This window comes from Aphis gossypii, chromosome 3 (genome assembly GCF_020184175.1).
Source record: "Aphis gossypii isolate Hap1 chromosome 3, ASM2018417v2, whole genome shotgun sequence".
Taxonomy (NCBI): domain Eukaryota; kingdom Metazoa; phylum Arthropoda; class Insecta; order Hemiptera; family Aphididae; genus Aphis; species Aphis gossypii.
This window is the reverse complement of record NC_065532.1, coordinates 8,377,850-8,398,947: the sequence shown is the minus strand read 5'-3', so window position 1 is coordinate 8,398,947 and position 21,098 is coordinate 8,377,850. Positions and strand designations below refer to the sequence as shown.

At 23.6% G+C, this 21,098-nt stretch overlaps 1 protein-coding gene across 2 annotated transcripts; it reads right to left on the bottom strand.

Moving 5' to 3' along the window:
• Positions 1 to 217: 217 nt before the first annotated feature.
• LOC114133118 (acyl-CoA Delta-9 desaturase-like) lies at positions 218 to 18,646 on the bottom strand. 2 transcript variants are annotated; one of them, XM_027998741.2, is made up of 6 exons: positions 18,474 to 18,646; positions 4,392 to 4,665; positions 4,191 to 4,321; positions 2,917 to 3,122; positions 2,664 to 2,849; positions 218 to 1,220 (listed from the first exon to the last, which is right to left on the bottom strand). In XM_027998741.2, exons 2-6 carry the CDS (start codon positions 4,648 to 4,650, stop codon positions 896 to 898), a joined length of 1,107 nt encoding a protein of 368 aa, XP_027854542.1. In that variant the 5' UTR covers positions 4,651 to 4,665; positions 18,474 to 18,646; the 3' UTR covers positions 218 to 895. The 2 variants fall into 2 exon arrangements, with proteins under 2 accessions (XP_027854542.1, XP_027854541.1); XM_027998740.2 differs by lacking the exon at positions 18,474 to 18,646 and adding an exon at positions 14,449 to 14,935.
• Positions 18,647 to 21,098: the final 2,452 nt, after the last annotated feature.

Here is a 21,098-nt window from a genome sequence, read left to right as displayed (position 1 = left end):
CTACAATACATATATATTTATACACATATATATACTAAAATTATATATATATATATATTTTTATATATTGTAGTAGTATACAAAATGATTATCTACCAAGTTCGGAAGGCTTTAACTCATAATTTTAAAGGTTACTAATAGGATATTAATTATCAATGCATTATTTGAGTTTGTTAGATAATAATAATTGTAAAAAACAAAATGAATAGTTAAAGAATTTGTATGAAAAAAAATACATATTTATTTTTACTTGAAAAACATAAAATATGGTGTGAAATGGAGCCAGTTAGTTTTACTTATCATATATTTTTTAATTCATGTTATATTAAAATGTTCTTATGTTCATATTATTATGTAAGACAAAATAATTAATATAAAACCACAATATAAAATAAATAAAATACAATAATTTTACTGTTCCAGAAAAACGGATAACCAATATAGTGGTGATTAAACTGATACGACGTGTACATATTTCAAAGGTGTAGAATACATTCAATTTTTAAACAATATAATTGTTGATTAGGAACTAAACGAAGAAAAAAAGCGGGCTTTATCATAAATATATTATTTTTTTTTGAAAATGATGGCTCCAAAAATGTATATAAAAAAATTAATAAATTAATTAAAATTATAAAATACTATACATATTTATATTTTATTACATAAAATATAATAACTAAGGAAAACGGTATTAACTTTTTGTTTAAACTTTTTTTTTAAAATATATCTTTATTTACATTGTTAAAAGTTTATATGTATGGATCTGTCAATTATGTTTCCCCCTTTCTCATTAACACTTCAGCATTCTATTGATTTCTTTCTTTTTTTATTAAGAAAAACAAACTGTATTTGGTTTTTTTTCTTCGTATAAACATTTTCTAAAAACTATATTTTATCCTACATGGGATCTGTTGATGATAACGGCTTCTTCACGGTCTTCTGGTGACAATTCCTTGTCTTCCCATCCCCAAATGCTACTATGAGTTCCATCACCAGTTCGATCAACACGTTTGCGTATCATATCCATAGATACTGTTTTCAAATCATAAGCCCAGCCTATTTTAGAAAAGAAATCTATAAATCCAGTAGTTAAATTAGCACGATAATTTCCCAATTCTGCTGCTTTGTAGTCCCATGGGAATACATGATGATAGTTGTGCCATCCTTCACCAAGAGCACCCAATGCAACACCGATATTTTCTGAAGGATTGATAAACCTGCAAATAAAAATAAAACGAAGGTTATACCAAAATCAATTTTCTAATAACAAATTACTATTTTTATTATATGACATATAATAATGAATTCAACATTTTTTATAAGGCAGACAGAATCTGAAATACGTTTTGACATTGTTATAAAAAATTGTTTGGGGAATGATAATATTAAAAAGTGAATTATTTTATTTTTATTGAATTTGACTGATGTCTTCATAATAACAATTTAGATATATTGGGTGATTAAATGGTTATTTAGAAGTTAAAGTGCATGTATTGTTTCAAAAACTATTAACATTTTTGAAAATTTTAATGACAACATAAATTTATAATTTCTTATTCCAAAGCCAAATATTTTTTAAATACTTTGGTTTATAAAAATAAAATTGTTGCCAAGTAGTTTAAGTAGTAAAAGTAATGTATTATAAGTTTGATAAACAGTGGTATAAAAGTATAGGCAAAATCCTAATTCATAGCTTTGAATAACTTAACTTGAAATGACGTAATAACTAATCCACTAATATTTTGAATCTAATTTTAAATATTTAAATACTTAAAATAATATTATGCTTCGAAACATGAAATAAAAATGATATCATGTTAATTATAAAAAAAAAATAGAAAAAATAAAAATTTTCTTACAAAAATTGTATGTTGAGTCTACACTTAATTTTTTTTTCAAAAATTATAATAGATTTGGTATAGTATCCTTTGATAAAAAATCACCTTGTATAATTTATAATCTAAGAGTTCAAGGTCAATAAATCATTCAGCTTTACAGACTGGTTCAATAAGGTTAATCATAGGTTGAAAAACCCTTATATAAACTGAATAAATAAGTTTAACGCAATAAGTATTAAGTTAAATAAGTTGAACGCCTAAATAATGAAAAGTTAAAATTATGCAAGACTTTAAAAATAAAAACACTACATTTAGACATGCTAGTGAGAAATCATTGTTTTAATATAATTTAGCTTTACTGATATGAAATATTTATTATCATAATATCCATCCATAAAATCATATTCATAACTTATTTGTTCTTCAAAATATATTATAATTTAGACTTTTTATATCTTTCTATGATTATATATTTTAACGAAAAATTAAAAACTGTTTAGTTTTTAAACTATTAATAAATATTTATAATTTAAATTTATTATTAACACTATACAGTAATAGCTAATTTTATATTTTAATTAATACTATATTAAATATATATTTTAATTGTATACATTAATTAAACGCAATAGACAAATTACATATTTTATATTTAAAACACTATTATAAAATCTAATTAGTAATTATACTATAACTTCTGTATTAAATGATTTATTATAAAATACAATTATGATTTTATCAATTGACTAATAAACCAACTTAACAGAAATTTAATAATTAATATAAAATAAATATTAAGATTTTATACTTTACAACACTTACTTGTCATAAGGTCTATCACCCCACATATGAGCAGCACTATTTACAAGCCATGTCATATTTAAAGTGAAAGTATACCGGAACATAGTAGCAACAAACCACGCATTGGACCATGTTTCACCCCACATAAATACAGGCACACAAGTAGGAATCAAGAAACATAAAACCGGCATCAACAACAAATAATACCTAAACAATTTTTTAAAGAAAATAGATATTAATATTTCAGAATATTTTAAATAGGGTTTATATTTACGTCATCTGAAATACAACAACTGGATCCCGTTCTAAATCACTCATGTCAATACCACGTCCTTTTTCTTTTATTTCTGGGTGTTTACGACACAACAACCATCCAACATGAGAAAAGAAAAATCCACGTTTAGCATTATGAGGATCAGCATTTGTTTCACTATACTTGTGATGCATCCGATGATCTCGAGCCCATTCATAAATATGGTTCTATAATAAAAAAAAATGTATTTAAATTGCATTGTTTACAACCATTATACATTAACTATAAATTATGGTTAAAGGTTAGGTAAGTTAACCAAATTTCTTAAAATGCTATAACTATTCTATAACTATGTTTTAACAAATTATTAGCTGAAGTCTAACAAACTGATTAATTAATATTGGATATCAATTAATTAAAATATTTTAGAATATTATTATACAAAAATAACAATATTAGGATTACTATTTAAAAAATTCTTAAAAATATGTTTTTGATATAGTAAGAATTAAGTATATAAAAACTAAAATAAGATAATTTATTAAATCATTAATAGTGATAGTGGAATATTATGAAAAAATGCTGTTATGTTCACACAACATAAACTATTAAAACAAAAAATAGTTAATATAAAAAATAATTTAATAAAAAAATATATATACATAAAATAAAAATATATTATATATTTGGTATGTATTTTTTTTTATTTTTTAATACTACAATTTTTTAACTAATATGCTAATTAATAGCTTACAAGTTTACTTTGTTTTAAAATCATAGAAATTACTAATTAGATTAATTGTGTATACTGTTAAAAAATATGAATGTTTTCAAATCCTTAAGTACCTACACTGATAATTATTATCAATATAAAATATCATTAAAAAGATGATTAGTATTAAGTTATGTCAATGATTATATACTTGTATGATAATGACTTGATATAAAAATTTAAAAAAACTTAATTTACATAATTTTTTTTAAAATTTAAATCATTGAAAGGAATTTTTTAAATTTTTTCCTTTCAATCAGAATTATTTTACTAACTGCTAAAAAAAAAATACATTTAGATATTGATATTTAATGGTGATATTAAGGGCAGGTATAGGATTTCTGGAACATATTATATACAAAAATAATTGTCTTCCTTTCTACAATATACCTTACTTAAAATAAACAAATTATAAATTGAATACGAAAAATATGTAGTAGTAAGATTTAAGATTTAGTTGAACCTCATTTTTTTATAGTTTTTACGTTACAACTAATATTAATTTGAATAATTTTTAATTTACCTCAAAGGCAATTGTATTGAAGATCATTAAAATAATACGTAATGGAAGTTTTCCTTTGTATGATCGATGGGCCCATAACCTATGGGCTCCAGCAGTAATTCCCAATCCGGACATTTGATACAGTAAAATTGCTAAAATAAAAAAGTTGAATTAAAAATTAATACAAATAAACATGATAAATAAGTAATATTTAAAAATTACCCCAAATAGATGTTGCTATTTTTGCAGAAGCAAACATTAGGTAAGCACCATACAGTGCAGCTATATGTAGGTAAACAAATAAAGCAACATTTCGCCAGACAATTTGTCTTTGATATCTGTAAGGTTTGTATTTGTTATTTTCAACAGTTTCTCCTTCGGCTATCTGATTTCCTTCATCAACAACAGATGGTTCTGTATCATCTTCATTAAATAAAACACTAGGAGCGCCAACTGGGCGCTTGGTCATATTTGGGGCCATTTTTATATGTTATTCCTATTGAAATACAAATAAAATAAATTAAACATAAGTTGTTTGGTCAATATATTTTTCATAATTAACATTTTCAATTCTCGAATCAGTTAATTAAGTATTAAATTTTAAAGTAATATGAATAAAAATGTATTTATTGGCCAAATTGAAGAAAAAAATTTAAGTACAATGGTCAAAATCATCACTGTAGAAAATCTCTTATTGGTGAAATTGGAGTACTAATAATGCATCATTAAGATAATATAATCCATAAAAAACAGAAAAACAAAATAATAAAAATTCTAGTAACAGGAACATTTCATAATCTAAGTTATAAAATCATGTATACCAGTGGTTCCCAAACTGTGAAGCACGCCTCCCAAGGGAAGTCAGGGGCAGCGCGAACTATGTATTTTGTCATAACAATAAAAATACATACTTGTACATTTAAATACTATAAATTTGATATTAATATATTCATGGGAGGCGCAATTGCTTTTTTTTTATTTTTAGGGTGGTGTAAATAAAAAAAGTTTGGGAACTGCTAATGTATACTATATACTTAAATATCTGTATAGCATAGGTACCTACATTCTTTATTTAATTTAAAATGTATTTTGAAGAATCTTTATACAATATATAACATTACATTATGGCATGGTATTTTTAAATCTATGTACATATTAGCAATCCTTTTAGGATGTTTAGTTGATATCATTATTTCTTACCAATAACAATATGTGCAGTGTGCAAGGATATACATAAAACAGTACAAAATTAAATGATAAAAGAGTAAAATTAAATTTGATATTTATAACTAATTATTATACATGATAACTAATTCAAAGTAAATTGAATCGATCAACATGAGTTATTACTTAATTGTAATTAATATTTTTAAGTATTTGATTTTAGGTGGATAAAATTATTATATAAAAGAAATTTTAAGTAAAACAGATTTCAAAAACAAAAAATAGTTAAATATGTAAAGAAGATAACACTTTACTTGTTTGTTTCTATTAAACAAATATAAAATATATCAAATTTGTGTTAATTTAGTGTTGTTAGCATTAAAAGTATGATGAATTAATTTAATATCTAACTTGAAAGTAAAAACATTATCTGTATTTGTACACTGGTTTATTACAAATATTTTGTTTTGTTAGAATTAACTGTACAAAAAAATATATACAACAATTTTAATTTAATCAAGTACCTCGCATGTGCGAACAAAATAAATAGTTTTTAATATTATTATTCATATGCATAACATACTTCAAACTGTATAATATTACCTATTATTTTTTGTCATATGGTATAAAAAAAAACAATATTTTTCAACAAAATACTGACGTCATCGTTGTTCACATAAATTTCAGTTGCACAATAATAATTCATTAATACCATTAACGTAGAAGAAATATAATATATCAAGAGCAAGAAAAAAATGCTTAATGACAAAATAAATACTGTCTAATTAGATTTTAATTTTTGTAATGTCAGAATTGCCGAGACACGGTTTAGATGTATTATATATCTTTATTCAACTAAAGGTTATTTATAAGGGATTTTTACAATAGTAAAACTACATATTACTTATAATAGATCTCTATGAGATAAATTATGCTATTTATTTAATATAATATACACCGGGACTAATGTGAATATTATAAATATATTATATATATTGAGATTAATCGTTGTCAATACGTAATAAATTAAGATTAAGGATTATGGATTATGTACCTATATCTCGGATTTATATCGGATAATAACTTACAGATGCATACATAAATTATTAACATTGTTGTGATAAATTTGTGGATTTAAAAGCAACAGTAACAATATGAAATATTTATTAAACTATAATACTTATAATATTTATAAATAATCCTATTGCGTGGATAACTGATTGTTGATAAGTAATTAGTAAATATGTTATTTATTGAACTATTATGTTTTATAAATATAAAAATTATAATATTTTGCGTCGATAATAATTACATATATATTTTTTTTACATTGATACTATTCCATACATATAACAATAATAGAAAAAATAGCAACTACACACAATACCCCGTAAATAATGCTGAATGTTAACTTATCAATTATTAGTTATTCGATACCTATCTAAATGTGAATTATATATAATAGTTGACTATTCAAACCTCATTTGGGACGAAAGTATTTATTATTATACCCACTGTGAACTATTGTTTTATTAGCTAAATGTAGTTAATTAGGAAATAGAAACGGTTTGATTTCTCAGTATGGTTAATTATTTTGTAACTTTCCCTCGAAATACTTATGAATAAAAATACTTGTAAATAAAAATACAAACATTATTTAAATCTATACTCAAGGACCAAGGTTACAATAATTGATTGATTTATATAATATACACGAGTAATTGAATTCCACAGTATCGCGAAACGCATTGATTACTATTATTAGCTAAAAGAATTGTATTCAATTTTTCTACGCTGTACACGATTAAACCACGTGAACTTTTTCTCATAATTCTTATATAATATTCAACAGATATCAAATTTAGGCCTATTTCATATTTTAACAGATAATAATAAAAAAAAAATCATAATAATAAAAATGATTATTACGATATCAAGGTTTTAACAATGATAGTAATTAATAGTAATAATTTTTAAACATATTTTATAAAAACTTGCAAAAAAAAAAATCACATAAAAAGGAATTACAAAAGTTAATATCGGTTATCGTTAATCGAAAAATAAACAAGTAAACATCTACCTAAACTCTATAAAATCTGTTATTATGATACTTTAATAAAAAAATTAATATAGATATTATTAGAAGATAACAATTAGTATTAGTGATGTTATGTGTAAGCAGAGTACACTAAACTTGTATTTTTCCTCTAGTTATTTAAAACAACCCAATTAGGACGAGGCGTTAAGCCTTTGAAAATTAATTTCTATTTATCTAAATAAATATCTTTAAGACCTAACAAAAAATTAGAAAATATATTGCCTACAAACGTAATATTTTTATTCAGAATCTCATTTACACCACTATATAAAGTATATATATTTTATGACATATTAAGACTTTAGTCTCTGTAAGACAACTTAATACTAATGGTTGCGCTTATAGTAATTATTTAGTTTTTTTAAATACAATGATATAATTTATGATAGAAAAAGAAAATGTATAATTTGCAAAACAAGTTATACCCTGAAGCAATTTATAGAAAAATTTCTCTTTCTTTCGTTAGAAAAAAACGATTGAATTGATACTAAAAAATAAATAAATATTATAATAAATAATGATGGAAATGTTTGTACAAAAATGCACTTCACATATAATATATATTTAACGTATTAGTTTTGTTCTATGAGATCATGTTTATCACTAAAAATGTAATATGTATTTACTTTTAGAGTCCTGAAACATATCTAACTGTACTCTAATCACAATTGTTATTTTAACAAGGTCGTAGAGGTCATATACATCAGAAACCTCTTCCTGCGCCAATCCAAATGATATGACTAATTGTCAATTAGGTAATAGACGAATAGTCGCACTAAAGTGTCTACAGCATTTCAAAATAATGCTTCCCCAGTACGTATTTGACCTTATGTTATTGTAAAACTCTAAAAATAAGTATCAAATTGACCTCAAACTAAGTAAAAATTGCCATGTTCAATTAAATGTTAACTTCAGGTAGATTAACAATGTATTAATAGGTGAAAGCATCGGAGGAAAGGACGATTCAAAATAAATTTTATACATTTTCAACTCGTTACAGAATTACGTTATGTAAGTCGAAAAGCAAGGTAGATGAGTGGAGTGTCCGATTTCAAGGTACGATCGAGACCAGAATTGAGACTATCTGATTTCACCTTTCGTTAAATAAATAATTATAAACTAACATTACATTTATACAATAACAATCTAGTCTGGATTGAGAGGGTTGCTAAAAATAAATATTAAAAATGAGAGAGTAAAACAGTAATACAGAATGTAATACGGAAGAATAAAATTAAACGTGTTTGCTATAGTAATCGAAAGTTGATGTTTAAAACCCAACAATATTTATTGAAGACAAATTACGTATTTTATTTTTTTTTAATTATTAATTGATTATAGTAAACAATAAAATACGTACGGAAACAACATAATATTTACATAGCTAAGTATGACAACTGTACTATAATTTATATTCATTCTGTAACCTTGAAATTTCAAGAAATAACTACAAATAAATTACTGAAAATTACATATACATACAAAACTAAATAATAGAATATTATTCATTTTGAAAACATGATAACTAGGGATGATGGTATGATACATTTCGAATACGAAATACATATTCGATATCAAATTATTTCGCTCCTACATCATAAAATATATCTAGATATCTACAATTTGGGAAAACATTTAAGAAGACGCCACACCCGGATGTGTTGTGTTGTCTCCCTCTTACATAAGTCTCCCAAAGATACATAACAAATTTTCGTTCAGTAGAACCAGTTTTTTATATTGATAGTTTTAATATTGAAGTGTCCTATCATCAAACTTAAAGGTAAAAATAAAAATTTTAATTAGGCAATTTGTAGACTAGTAGTTTTTTATTTAAATTTAAATTTTAAAGTAATCTATAAGTAACTTTATAACAATAATAATATAAAATATTACAGTTTCAAAATACTTATAACTAACTTTACGATTGATATCTAGTATCTACAATATGTCTAGAAAATATTCTTATTTTAAAATTTGATTATACCTACATCAAAATTTGATTAGCTAACAACACATCCAAGTATGTTGTCTTACCTCTTAAGCGTACAATTAATGTTCATAAAGTTAAATATTTAGTAACATTATACTTAATGGGTTAAACTGGTAAAAACAATGCATTAAATTCCTTAATGATTTATGTAGTAGAAACACTAGTAATATAATCATATTTTATACTTCTTAACAGTACTATTCAAATTTTATACTTAATTTATTACTTTAAAACTTACAATATATTTTTATTATAGGTATAATCAGGGATAAACCTGAGCAAAAATTCAGATTAGTTAAATTTTTACCCATATCTTGTAAGCGATTTAGGAAGCAATATGCAATTTTAATAATAAAGCTTTAGGAAACTAAACTTTAAAACTGTACTAATAAATTAAATTATTAAATAAATAAATATAAATTGTATAGAAAATTTGATTGTAATTTGGAATATTTTAATTATAAAATATTATAATATTTATATTATTTCTGTATCTAATTTACTAAATACTCCACCTATAAGTATTTAATTAAAATAATGATTGAATTATATAAATAGTTATATATAAAATATAATATAATATGATATGATAATATTACATAATTCATAGTCATTAAATAAATCAATTATCACTATATAATATAATTACACATTTATTGAAATGTTAACATAGTTTAATATTTTCAATATTTATAAAAATAATTTTGGAAATATATTAAACTTTAAACTACTTACCATTAAAAAGGTTATGGAGCAAGAATGTTTTATTAAAATATTTGATTAATTATTCTAAGGATTTTAATAAAAATAATTAAAATCAATTTAAGTGTCTAAAAAACCTTTCATATAGTTTTTTAATAATTTAATTTTGTCAAATTTAGATTTTGTAAATATAAAACATCAACTATGAACGTTGAAGTACCTTAAAGAAATAATTTGAAAATTGATTATTTGAAAAAAATATATATCAACTATATTCAACATGACAATGGGGATTTATCGTTTAATCTAAGGTCATGTATACAATATACTATTTTTATAAAAACTATTTATGTTGATTATTGATAAAGCACATTAATACCAACTCCACATTTTTGTTATATAAAATAATAAAAGGGTAATTTTTTTTTACCTTGATAATGTCATCGATGTTTAACTCGACACAATGTGTATCATTACTTGTATAGTAACATTGATCAACAAGATTAACTTGATACAAAATGTATGTAAAGGAATTAAAATAAAAATAAATTTATTTAGGTATTAGGGACAAATAAGTATTTAAATATAAAGGTATGAATGAAAAAAATTATTATAACGTAGTATACATAATATTTTAATGCAGTTAAAATATTTGACCTACAACTAATAAGTTCATATTAACTGAACATAAAATAAATAACAAACTACCATATAGTAGTATAGAACCATATATAATACCTTGAACTACTATTTGATCACTACTTTACCTGACATTACCATCAACTTAAAATTTAAATGAAAGTCCTTTCCTAATAAATTTAGCGTGCTAAACTATTTATCTAATCTTAAAAATCAAATTTGATGTTTTGATACATACAAGACTAAAGACTCTTTTAACAGACACCTATAACTGTTGTAACAATTAAAATTGAAAATAATTTTGATAATGATGATGTCCCCTATCAGAAGTATCGAGTATTACATATTTTAAGAGGCAATAAACTGAAAGCAGGGATGGGCAAATTATTAAAAAAAAAATAATTAATTACAAATTACAAATTACTCAAAATACCAGTAATTAATTACAAATTACTAATTACATGATTGTAGAACATTTTATTACAAATTACAAATTACATAATTGAATTACTTACAATTACCAATTATCATTTTAGTAATTTTTTACTTATTAATAAATAAGGAAAAAGTAAAGTAATTGACAATTTTTAAGATGTTATTAGTGACGGACAACAACGAGATGGCAACTAAAGACTGTACGTAGACACAATTAGTGTACAATTTGTACATCGTACAGTACGATTGTCAATTTATACATAGAAAATGGACAAATAAGATAGTATAATACTATAAATGTATAAGTATAATATTATATCTGTGTACATGTCAATATTATCTGTATTTTGTCGTAATGTTCATCATAAAATTATCTTTTAGTATCGGTGCTTAATGTTCGATAAAACTTATGCTGTATAAGTTATATATATATATTGTACATTTTAGAAAATCCTAAATTCTAAATTTTTATTATTGAACAATTGTAATTCTTTATACCAATTACAAATTACATCAACATTTAATAATTAATTACCAATTAAAAATTACATCAATATTTTTATAATTAATTACCAATTACAAATTACTTAAGTAATTGAATTACTGTAATTTAATTACTGTAATTGAAAAGTGCCCAACCCTGTCTGAAAGTATGAAGTTAAAAAAAACTTAATTTGTTTTTACCTAAAAAAATAAAGAATAAAACAAGTTAGGTGTATCTAAATATAGATACCAAAAATAGAAAATTTATAGTTTAAAGAATATAATAATATTAATCAATCATTATTAACCAGCCAAGGGTCTAGTATAATTTTTTTACTTAATTTTCAAATTCTCATTATCATAATTAAAGTTTTAAAGTACCAAAATACATTTATTATATAATTTTTGTGTCATATAGGTATACTTTATTAAAAATTAATTAATTAAGCTTTAATATTATTATTATATCATGTAAAGAAAATTTATTAAGTTAAAGTAAAATTAAACATATATTTTAATTTTTTATTGTCAAAAAAAGTAATCAGTTCTAGTTACAAATATATTTTTTTTATTATCTATTAAATCATCAATCATATATTATGTCATTATTATTATACAAAACTAATTCTTTACAATATAACTAGGCAAGGACGTAATTAAGGGGTAATGAGGAAGACAGATCCCATCAGAGCATTATTTTACTGTATAGTTAAAGGATTTTTTTTGGAAAGGGATAAGGTTAATACTGAAAAAAATTTAATCATCCCTCCAAAGATTACTTCTATTAGTTCTAATTATTCCACTATAACTAGGTAATAGATTTAACATGATACAAACCTACCAAATCAGTTTTAGATTATTGTAATAATAAACACAAACTCAAAAAATTAATATCGCTCATAAATTCAAAATTGTAGTTTCCATTTCTATTTTATAGTCCAAAGCAGAATGTTTTGATAAAATTATGATGAAAGAAAATTGAACACCAAATAATTAATTATTTGGTTAAAATTATTTTAATTTTAAATGAATTAATAATAAACCAAAATTTTGCGTAAACCTATACAACTCCACTTTAACTTATCTAAATTTCAAATACTTATAACTAGGTAAATACCCACTAGTTCAAAATTATTTTTTTATACAATACATAGCTTATACATCAAAATTCTCAAATAAATACAATTTTGTATTAAAAAAATTTTCAAATACATTTGAGGTAATGAGGGTTTAAGATTCAATATAAATTGCATAATGTTGAAAAAAAAATTATTTTTAAGTAGGTAATTTAATATTAATAAAAAGGCTGACCTTGATTTCCATACGTTTTTAATTTATCCAAAATCAATATCACAAATATTACATGTAATTAAAAAAAAAATTATAGGTATTACGCGTATGTCATACAAATATGTGCATTGGTTTACTTAACAATTGTTTCATTAATTTAGTAAATATTTGAAAAGCAAAAATAAGTATTTTAATTTCAATCATTTTTTTTTTTATTTATTTAACTATGATTTAAAAATTAAGTACACCACCAAATAGTATATGATTTGAATAAAATTTTATTAATTTTTATTGTTATTGACCTCAAGTTTGTCAATAACAATAAAATCCTGATAAAAATTTAAAGATGACATTAGATGCTTTTATCCATATAAATACCTATCATTGGTAATAAAAAGTAATGTATCTAAATCTATACACACATCTATCTGGTTATGTAAAAGTAAAATTAATGATAACATTGTTAACTACATATTTATTAAATAACTGAATTGAAAATTAATTTTTATAAGTACTTAAATTTAAATACATATAAATAATAAGTACAGAAATGTTCTCAGAATAAAGACTTCCTTATCTATTCAATTTTAATAAAAGTTAATATTTATTTTATTGAATAATAAATACTCATTAAAATAAAATTATTATTGAGCTAAAAAGAGTTATAAAATAAACATTGATTTTTTTCAATTTTTTTAATAATAAATTGATATATTAAATACATTTCTGTTTTAAACATCAACGAAAATCATGCCAAAAACACATTGATTTTATTAATTTAAATTAATATTGATCGGTATATGCTTATTATTATAGAAATTTAAGGAACAAGTAAATTTTTCAATATTAATTTTCTCAAGTCAAATGGTATCTAAGCTAAAATGGCTAGTTTTTATTATGCATACCTAATTAGCACTTGTTGAAAACTACTTAAATACTATTTATTTCTTTAAGTCTAATTAACAAATGTAAACTATTCTAAAAGAAGAATACGGTTTGTAAATTATAATTTTTTGTTTAACAAACCAAACTTGTAGTTGTGCTAATAATCTAGGTACTATTTTGTTAATAATAATTCCTAACTAAAATAATATTTCTGATATTTAATATAGTTCAAACAGTTTAAATACAAATAAGGTCAGCTATTATAAGTATTTATTTAACTAATTGACCTGCTAATGTAAGTTAATATTATAGATAGTGATAATCAGTACAAACAATTATTACAATAATTAGTAGGTATAATAACACATTAGAACAAATTATTTACAAATTAAATACAACATGGAAATCAAACGTAAATAGAACCAACAAGTCAAATTAAGGTGCAATATTTTATTTGGCAGAAAATATAAAAAATTTGATAACACTCCAAGTTTAATTGATTTAAAACATCTTAATGTCCAATACAGTGGTCAGCAATATTAATATTATGAAACAAATAGAACCTTATTATACTAAGAATTTAAATAATTTACCTGTTATTCCGATTTATTGCAAGTATTTGAACGCGTATTGAATAAATGTATTACAGGAATATATACCTATTATATTTTACAAATGTTAGCACACGAATTTTTCTATTTTTAAGACAGACCGCAATCGGAACGACAAAGGTCGTGAAACCGAAAGGTACATATTTATACCCGAAATCAAAATAATGACGCCTCCAAGAACGTCTTAATTACAGAATGCGTCGAAAATAAAACAAACCGAACGTACGGTAAATTTTTTTATAAAAATTTTAATTGATTACGAATGTCCGAAGAGACACCTTGAAGATTTTTCGTACACGATGTAAAATGTAAATGTTTGTTATATTTTAATACATAAATTTGAAAACAAATTTGGGCGCGAATGACGGTACAACGATTGCGAGCCGCAACGTCCGGCGCAGACGGCAAGAACTGAAAAGAACTCGATTTATCCAATTACCTATTAGCTAATAAACTAATACCTATGGACATTGGACACGACTGGGAAACGAAAAATTAACGGACGACCCCTTTTTGATAAAAACGTGATAAAAAAAAAAACATGACGCAATCGCAACCGCGTATCCCCACTACACCGTTACGCTGAGGTAGTACCGTAAATACGAACCGAAGTAGCGCTGCTGTCGAGCCACACGGCGCCAAGTCATCAATGTTGTACAGTGATATTCAACGGTATACAAATGCGCTCAAAAGTGCTAAGATTTCTCGACCAGGAGGGTTACAACGGAATACGAATGACGAGTATCGTGGCATACGTGGTGTGTGTTTCAATCGTTTCGACTTTCGACCGCCCCTAATGACTAATAAAGGCTATTAATTGTCTATGCCCTAATGCCCTATCGACTATCCGATTGATATCTAGATGATCAAATATAATATTCAATATTTTTCAAAATTTATGACCCGGTACATACTATTTTAAAATATTTAGTAAAAAAATTAATATAATACGCATTTATTCTTATCGATGGAAAGTAGAAACTATGAGTCATATTCTCATATGTTAATAAAATAATTTACATATTACATGGTCTGACAGTCGTTCAATACAATTGTTGTATTTAAACGTACTAGCGTCTTTACATGGGGATAGATCACTCCTGACTTCCACCCATTCACAAAACAATTGCGCAAAGTTATACAAATTACGAAACTTCTTCATTTCAATAAAAAATAATAAATGAGCGGTATTATTAATTTTTCATAAAAATAATTTTTCTCTAGTAGTCCTAAATAATTACAATTTCATCTCATGACTGTTAATTTGGTTTGTGTAAATACAATCAACCAGGTTGGATTTACATTATTAAAGTTAAACTACAAAATCTTAACCAAAAATGTATGAGTCTCCTTTATTTTGATGTAAAAGATCAAGCATAAAAAAAAAGTTAATTCTATAAATAAAAAGCTTTAGATAAAAAATAACTTTGAATCTTATAATGCACTCTATATATGTAATTATTATTAGGTAATAGTAAAGAATGCTTATAATGAATAGCAGATATTCCTCCCCCCTCACAACTGTTTTCAGTGTACTAGAACATTTTCCCTAATATATTTTTGATTCGAACATTTTCCCAGCATTTCTATTTTTTTTTTTTTTTAATTTAATATTTAATTATATAATATATTTTTTTTTTCATAAAACATATAATAAATTATTGAAGCACTCCAGAAATCAAACTCACAAGTAATTATTAAATTATTAAATATCAAAACTGGTACGATTTTCAAAAAATAAAAAATTCATATGAAAGGCTAAAAAAAATGTGTTTAGAAATAACAAAAGAATTAAAGATCAAATGTTTTTTTTTTTATAAAATGTATCATTGTATCATTGTCAAAATTGTTAACAATTTTTATTAGTTATTAATTATATTATATGTAGACAATCTTTTAGCAACCTATTATAAAATTATAATAAATATATTATATTTATGAAAAAAAAATAACAATAACTTCAAATTAAAAAAATAATAAACAATATACTATATAGTATTACATTATTAGTTTTTTTTTTTTTAATGAAGAGAAATGTCCACATTGAAAATATATTGGGGGGGGAAACATTTTGCTATACCAAAAACAGTCGTGGAGAAATTGTCCATTGACTCCTATAATTATTGAATAGCATTAATAACAACATTTAAGTGCATGGCTTGGACTTTGAGTAGTGGTGAATGTAGAATATTAATACTCAGTATACATAAAAATTATCAATGTATAAAGTAAGCATGGACCAATATTTGATAAAGTAAAAAATCCTATTCTATCAGGTTAATAATAAATTAATACCACAAATCCATAGATTTACAATGGTATTAAAAAAGCTAATGATAGTGGTGCATATTTTTACTAAATATTGTCATTTAATATGAAACCATGAGTACACTCAATTATCTTATTTTTTAAATAAATATTCTAAACTGCGTATGGTTGAGAATGTTCGGATATGACCGATGATAACAAATTTTTTGGCAATAATATTATTATAACATTTCACTAACTTTTAATATAATTTATAGAAATTTCAGTTAATTAGTAAACTATATGTACATAAAAAAAATGTATTAAATATACATTTTTACGGACTACATCAAATTATGAATACATTACTTTTTTATTGAATAAGAAAAGACATAATTATTTAAAACCAGTTCAATTTATTATACAGGTTAAGGATAACTAGTTACAAATTGTATTTATAACTTTTTTCAATTAGTTATTACTGAGTCATTGTTTTCCCTTTCAACTGTACAAGAATATAGTAAAAATGTCAAGCATTTTAATAAAATCTATGAATAAAACTATTATAGTAAGTTTATAGATTATATTAATTAATAATATTATTCAAAGCCTTTGAAGTAAAATATGAGTAGGTAGTTTATTATACAATATAATATTACAGGGGCAAATTTAAGGGAGAGTAATGGGGCCATAGCCCCTCCTATTTACTGTATTTCATATTTTTCATTATTATTGAGAGTATTGGTCTCTTTAGACTATCTAGACTAATATGAACTTTTTGTTTGTGTTCCTCCTTCCCGCATAAGATATTTTTAAATACACCCCATATTACTAAAATGAAATTTGTGATAAATAAGAATTGAAAATATATTACAATATAATAGTTGTTTCATCAATCACCCAAATTTATTAAAAACAATGAATTATAACAAAATATATTAAATTGTAATACACTTTAAAATAATTTCAAATGTATAATTGTTTTGCTTATATATCAATAAAAATTAACTGACATTTTTAAACTTGCCTAGCTGACTGTTTCAGACAATGGTTATGGTTGAGTTGTGTACTAGTTTCTATTTCTGTGTAAATTACAAAAAGGAATTGTTCTAATTAAATACTATTATATGGAATAAATACTTTACATTTGATTTAAACAAATATTTAAAATTAAGTCGTTGCGGTCATGTAGGTAACTACTAAATCCTAGTTATGTCAAAGTATACATATAAGTTTATAGAGACATGATTAATTTTAAAGTAATAGCCTGATTTTAATAACAAAAGCCTACTACCCATTTCTGATGTTCATAATGTTATATAATTAGAGCCAGCGAAGCATTTAAATACATAATAATTTTTAAAAGAAAATGTTAAAATAATGAAATATTAATAACACCATGTATGAATTATTACAATTTATTAATTATTTGTAACAATATTGACGTAACAGATACACATAATAAAACTATAAAACTCAATGAAGTCAATTCATTCATAGTTCATTTTCGATTCATATACCTAGACACCCATCCAAAAGATAATAATATAATGATAACGTGTTTGATGAATTATGAGATTATTGAAAATATTAAATATACGTGACTAATAGCACTAACATCAGTGACAACTTAATGGGTTTTAGTGAATTAGATAAAAAACAATTAATTAAAATGAAATGCAATCAAATGAGTATATATAACAACTCGTATTGTCGGCAAACATTATTGAATTAATCACGAAAAGGTGTATAGAACTTACCTTTTAAAAAGTGTATTTACGACTCAAATTTCTTTGAAACCAAACCACAAACAACTATTAATTATATATGAATATAGATAATTACACTTTTTCACTAGTTAAATCCCCGATTAATCATTATTTAAAAAATAATTTGACCATAACTCGGTAGAAAAATTCGGCACATCAAAAGAAAGTTTCTAGAAATTGAGGTTACGTACTATGTTCATCGATTCATCTTTAAATCTCCCTGGAATTATTCGCAACCGTGATAACGTGTACTATGTTATCATTGTGATACTGCTGAACCCTTAGATCATATACCATGGATGGAGCCACTGCGTATTATAGCAATACAAAAAATTGAAGCCGATATTAGCGACGAGTCACTGAATTAGGTGTTCAATATGCGCATGCGCAACGCAACTTATCGCAAATTTATCCATTGATGATTTGTTATCACATAACCATACTGTGGTCTATGTTTTGAATTTTGACAAAAAAATTGAACAAAATTAATAAGTAAGATATAAAATAGTAAATTTTTTTTAAAATAAATAAAGGTGATTATTATTCAATTCTGTGGTGATAGTAATCTGGATAATTATGCGACGAGTTGCTTCGCGCATGCGCATATCGATCACCTAATTCAGTGACTCGTCGCTAATATCGGCTTCAAAATAATACGTAGTGGCTCCATCCATGGTATATGATCTAAGGCTGAACCAGAGAGTAATATCACTATATAATATCACAATCACTTTATGTGCTGAACACGTTTATTAACTATTAAGACACACTAGTTTTCTATACAGAAAATAGAAATAGTATAGTACTATAGTAAGTAACAGGCGCGGATCCAAGGGGCCATATGTGTATGTTAGTATCACGGACTAAGATATATCTAGTTATTAGTCTGTGATTGAGATAAATCCATAGATCTTTAGGACATTGGCGCCCATTGGGGGGCAAGATAGGGCACTTGCCCCTTTTTGGGCAAATGGTATACCTATTCACTTTTATATGTGTAAATAACATTAAATCTTTATTATTTACTATTTTTTTATTGAGACCCCAATAAAATGTATTATAAAAAAACCTGGGCGCCCATGTTTTAGGATATACTATACCTACCATAAGTCCATAAATATCTTATTTCTTGAGTCATCCACTGTGTGAATATAATATTATGCTGAACTGAACGTAGAAAATATATATAATGGTACTGATTATATTTGCTTTAGATAACCATTAACAAAATGTTAATGACACTTTAATTTTGAGCTATTTATAGACATAGAAAAATTTTAATTTAATTAAAATTTTTTACTAATTATTGTCGATAAAATAAATGTTACGTCATAAAATCGATTAAATTTAGAAATTTGACGAAACTCGTATCTGCTCGTAAATCTTGAACATAAGCAAATTATTTTGTAATTAGAAATTTATAAATATCTATCTATTTCTACCTAAGATTTGTAATGCAAGGTTTTTTATACAAGTTTTGCAACATATAATATAAAAAAAAATCCTACCGGAAAGTAAAAAAATAATTAAAATATTTGAATCTTTTTGAGCTATAGGTATAAATAGGTATGAAAATTTTTTGGCTAGATCAAAAAACTTAAAATAAAGTTCTATATAGATAAATTATTATCATAATTACTGAATAATCAATGTTACATTGTTACCTATAAATTACAACTCTTTAATAATATTAAAAATACATAGGTAGATTTTTTTTATAAATATTCTATTTCAAATTTTTACAAAAGTCTCCAAAATCATACTTGCAAATTATTTTTTAGTTAATATTATACAATGTATAAAACGTTAAAAATATTTAATTATTTAACCGCAAATAACTATATAATTTATAGGGCGTTGTCTATTAGTTTATTCTTTTAATTAGTTTCTTTGCACTCAAAATAATTTTAAAACAAATATGTATATATATTTTAGTAGTTTTTCACCTTTATAGTATATGCTAATATATTATAGGTTTATCGACTACAATAGTACAATCATGTTGGTCAAAAAAAAAAATTTAATTGTTAACTACCTAACTAAAATTTAAATAGATTAGAACGATTAGATAGAAACGGTACAATGCACTAAAAGTACATGTACATATCTCATGTATATAATATAATAATTGATAACTTTAAATGAATTAATTATACATTCATACAATTCTTAATTGATGATTCAATTTTTTAATACTAAGTAATTTGAGCATGAAAGATCGCATCTCTATTGTATTATAGACTATATTGTGTATTGATATTAAAATAAATAAAATAAGAAAATAAACATGGTTAATTTTAATTAATATTTTTATTTTCGTTAATTATAATTTAAATGTTTATATACTTAATTGAATGATTCAACGAATTTTAAAAAATATACACAATATTTATATGAATATTTACATTATCCTAATAGTTTTTTTTTTTTTTTCAGAAAAAGTTAAGTACCTTGCACTACAATAGTGTTCATTACTACACGACCTATTATATCGATACTTAATGTATATATCATAAGGCAGTTGAATAATATTTAAAAAATATTGTACGTAGGTAAAATGAATAAATTTATTCAGATACAGCATGTTTAATTAAAAAAAATTACGCACGAACGAGT

Coding starts and splice junctions, on each gene's coding strand:
- LOC114133118 (XM_027998741.2), bottom strand. CDS start 4,650: ATGGCCCCAAATATGACCAAGCGCCCAGTTGGCGCTCCTAGTGTTTTA. Junction 3,123..4,190: donor TCAATACAATTGCCTTTGAG/GTAAATTAAAAA, acceptor TTTTTATTATAG/AACCATATTTATGAATGGGC. Junction 2,850..2,916: donor GTTGTTGTATTTCAGATGAC/GTAAATATAAAC, acceptor AAAATTGTTTAG/GTATTATTTGTTGTTGATGC.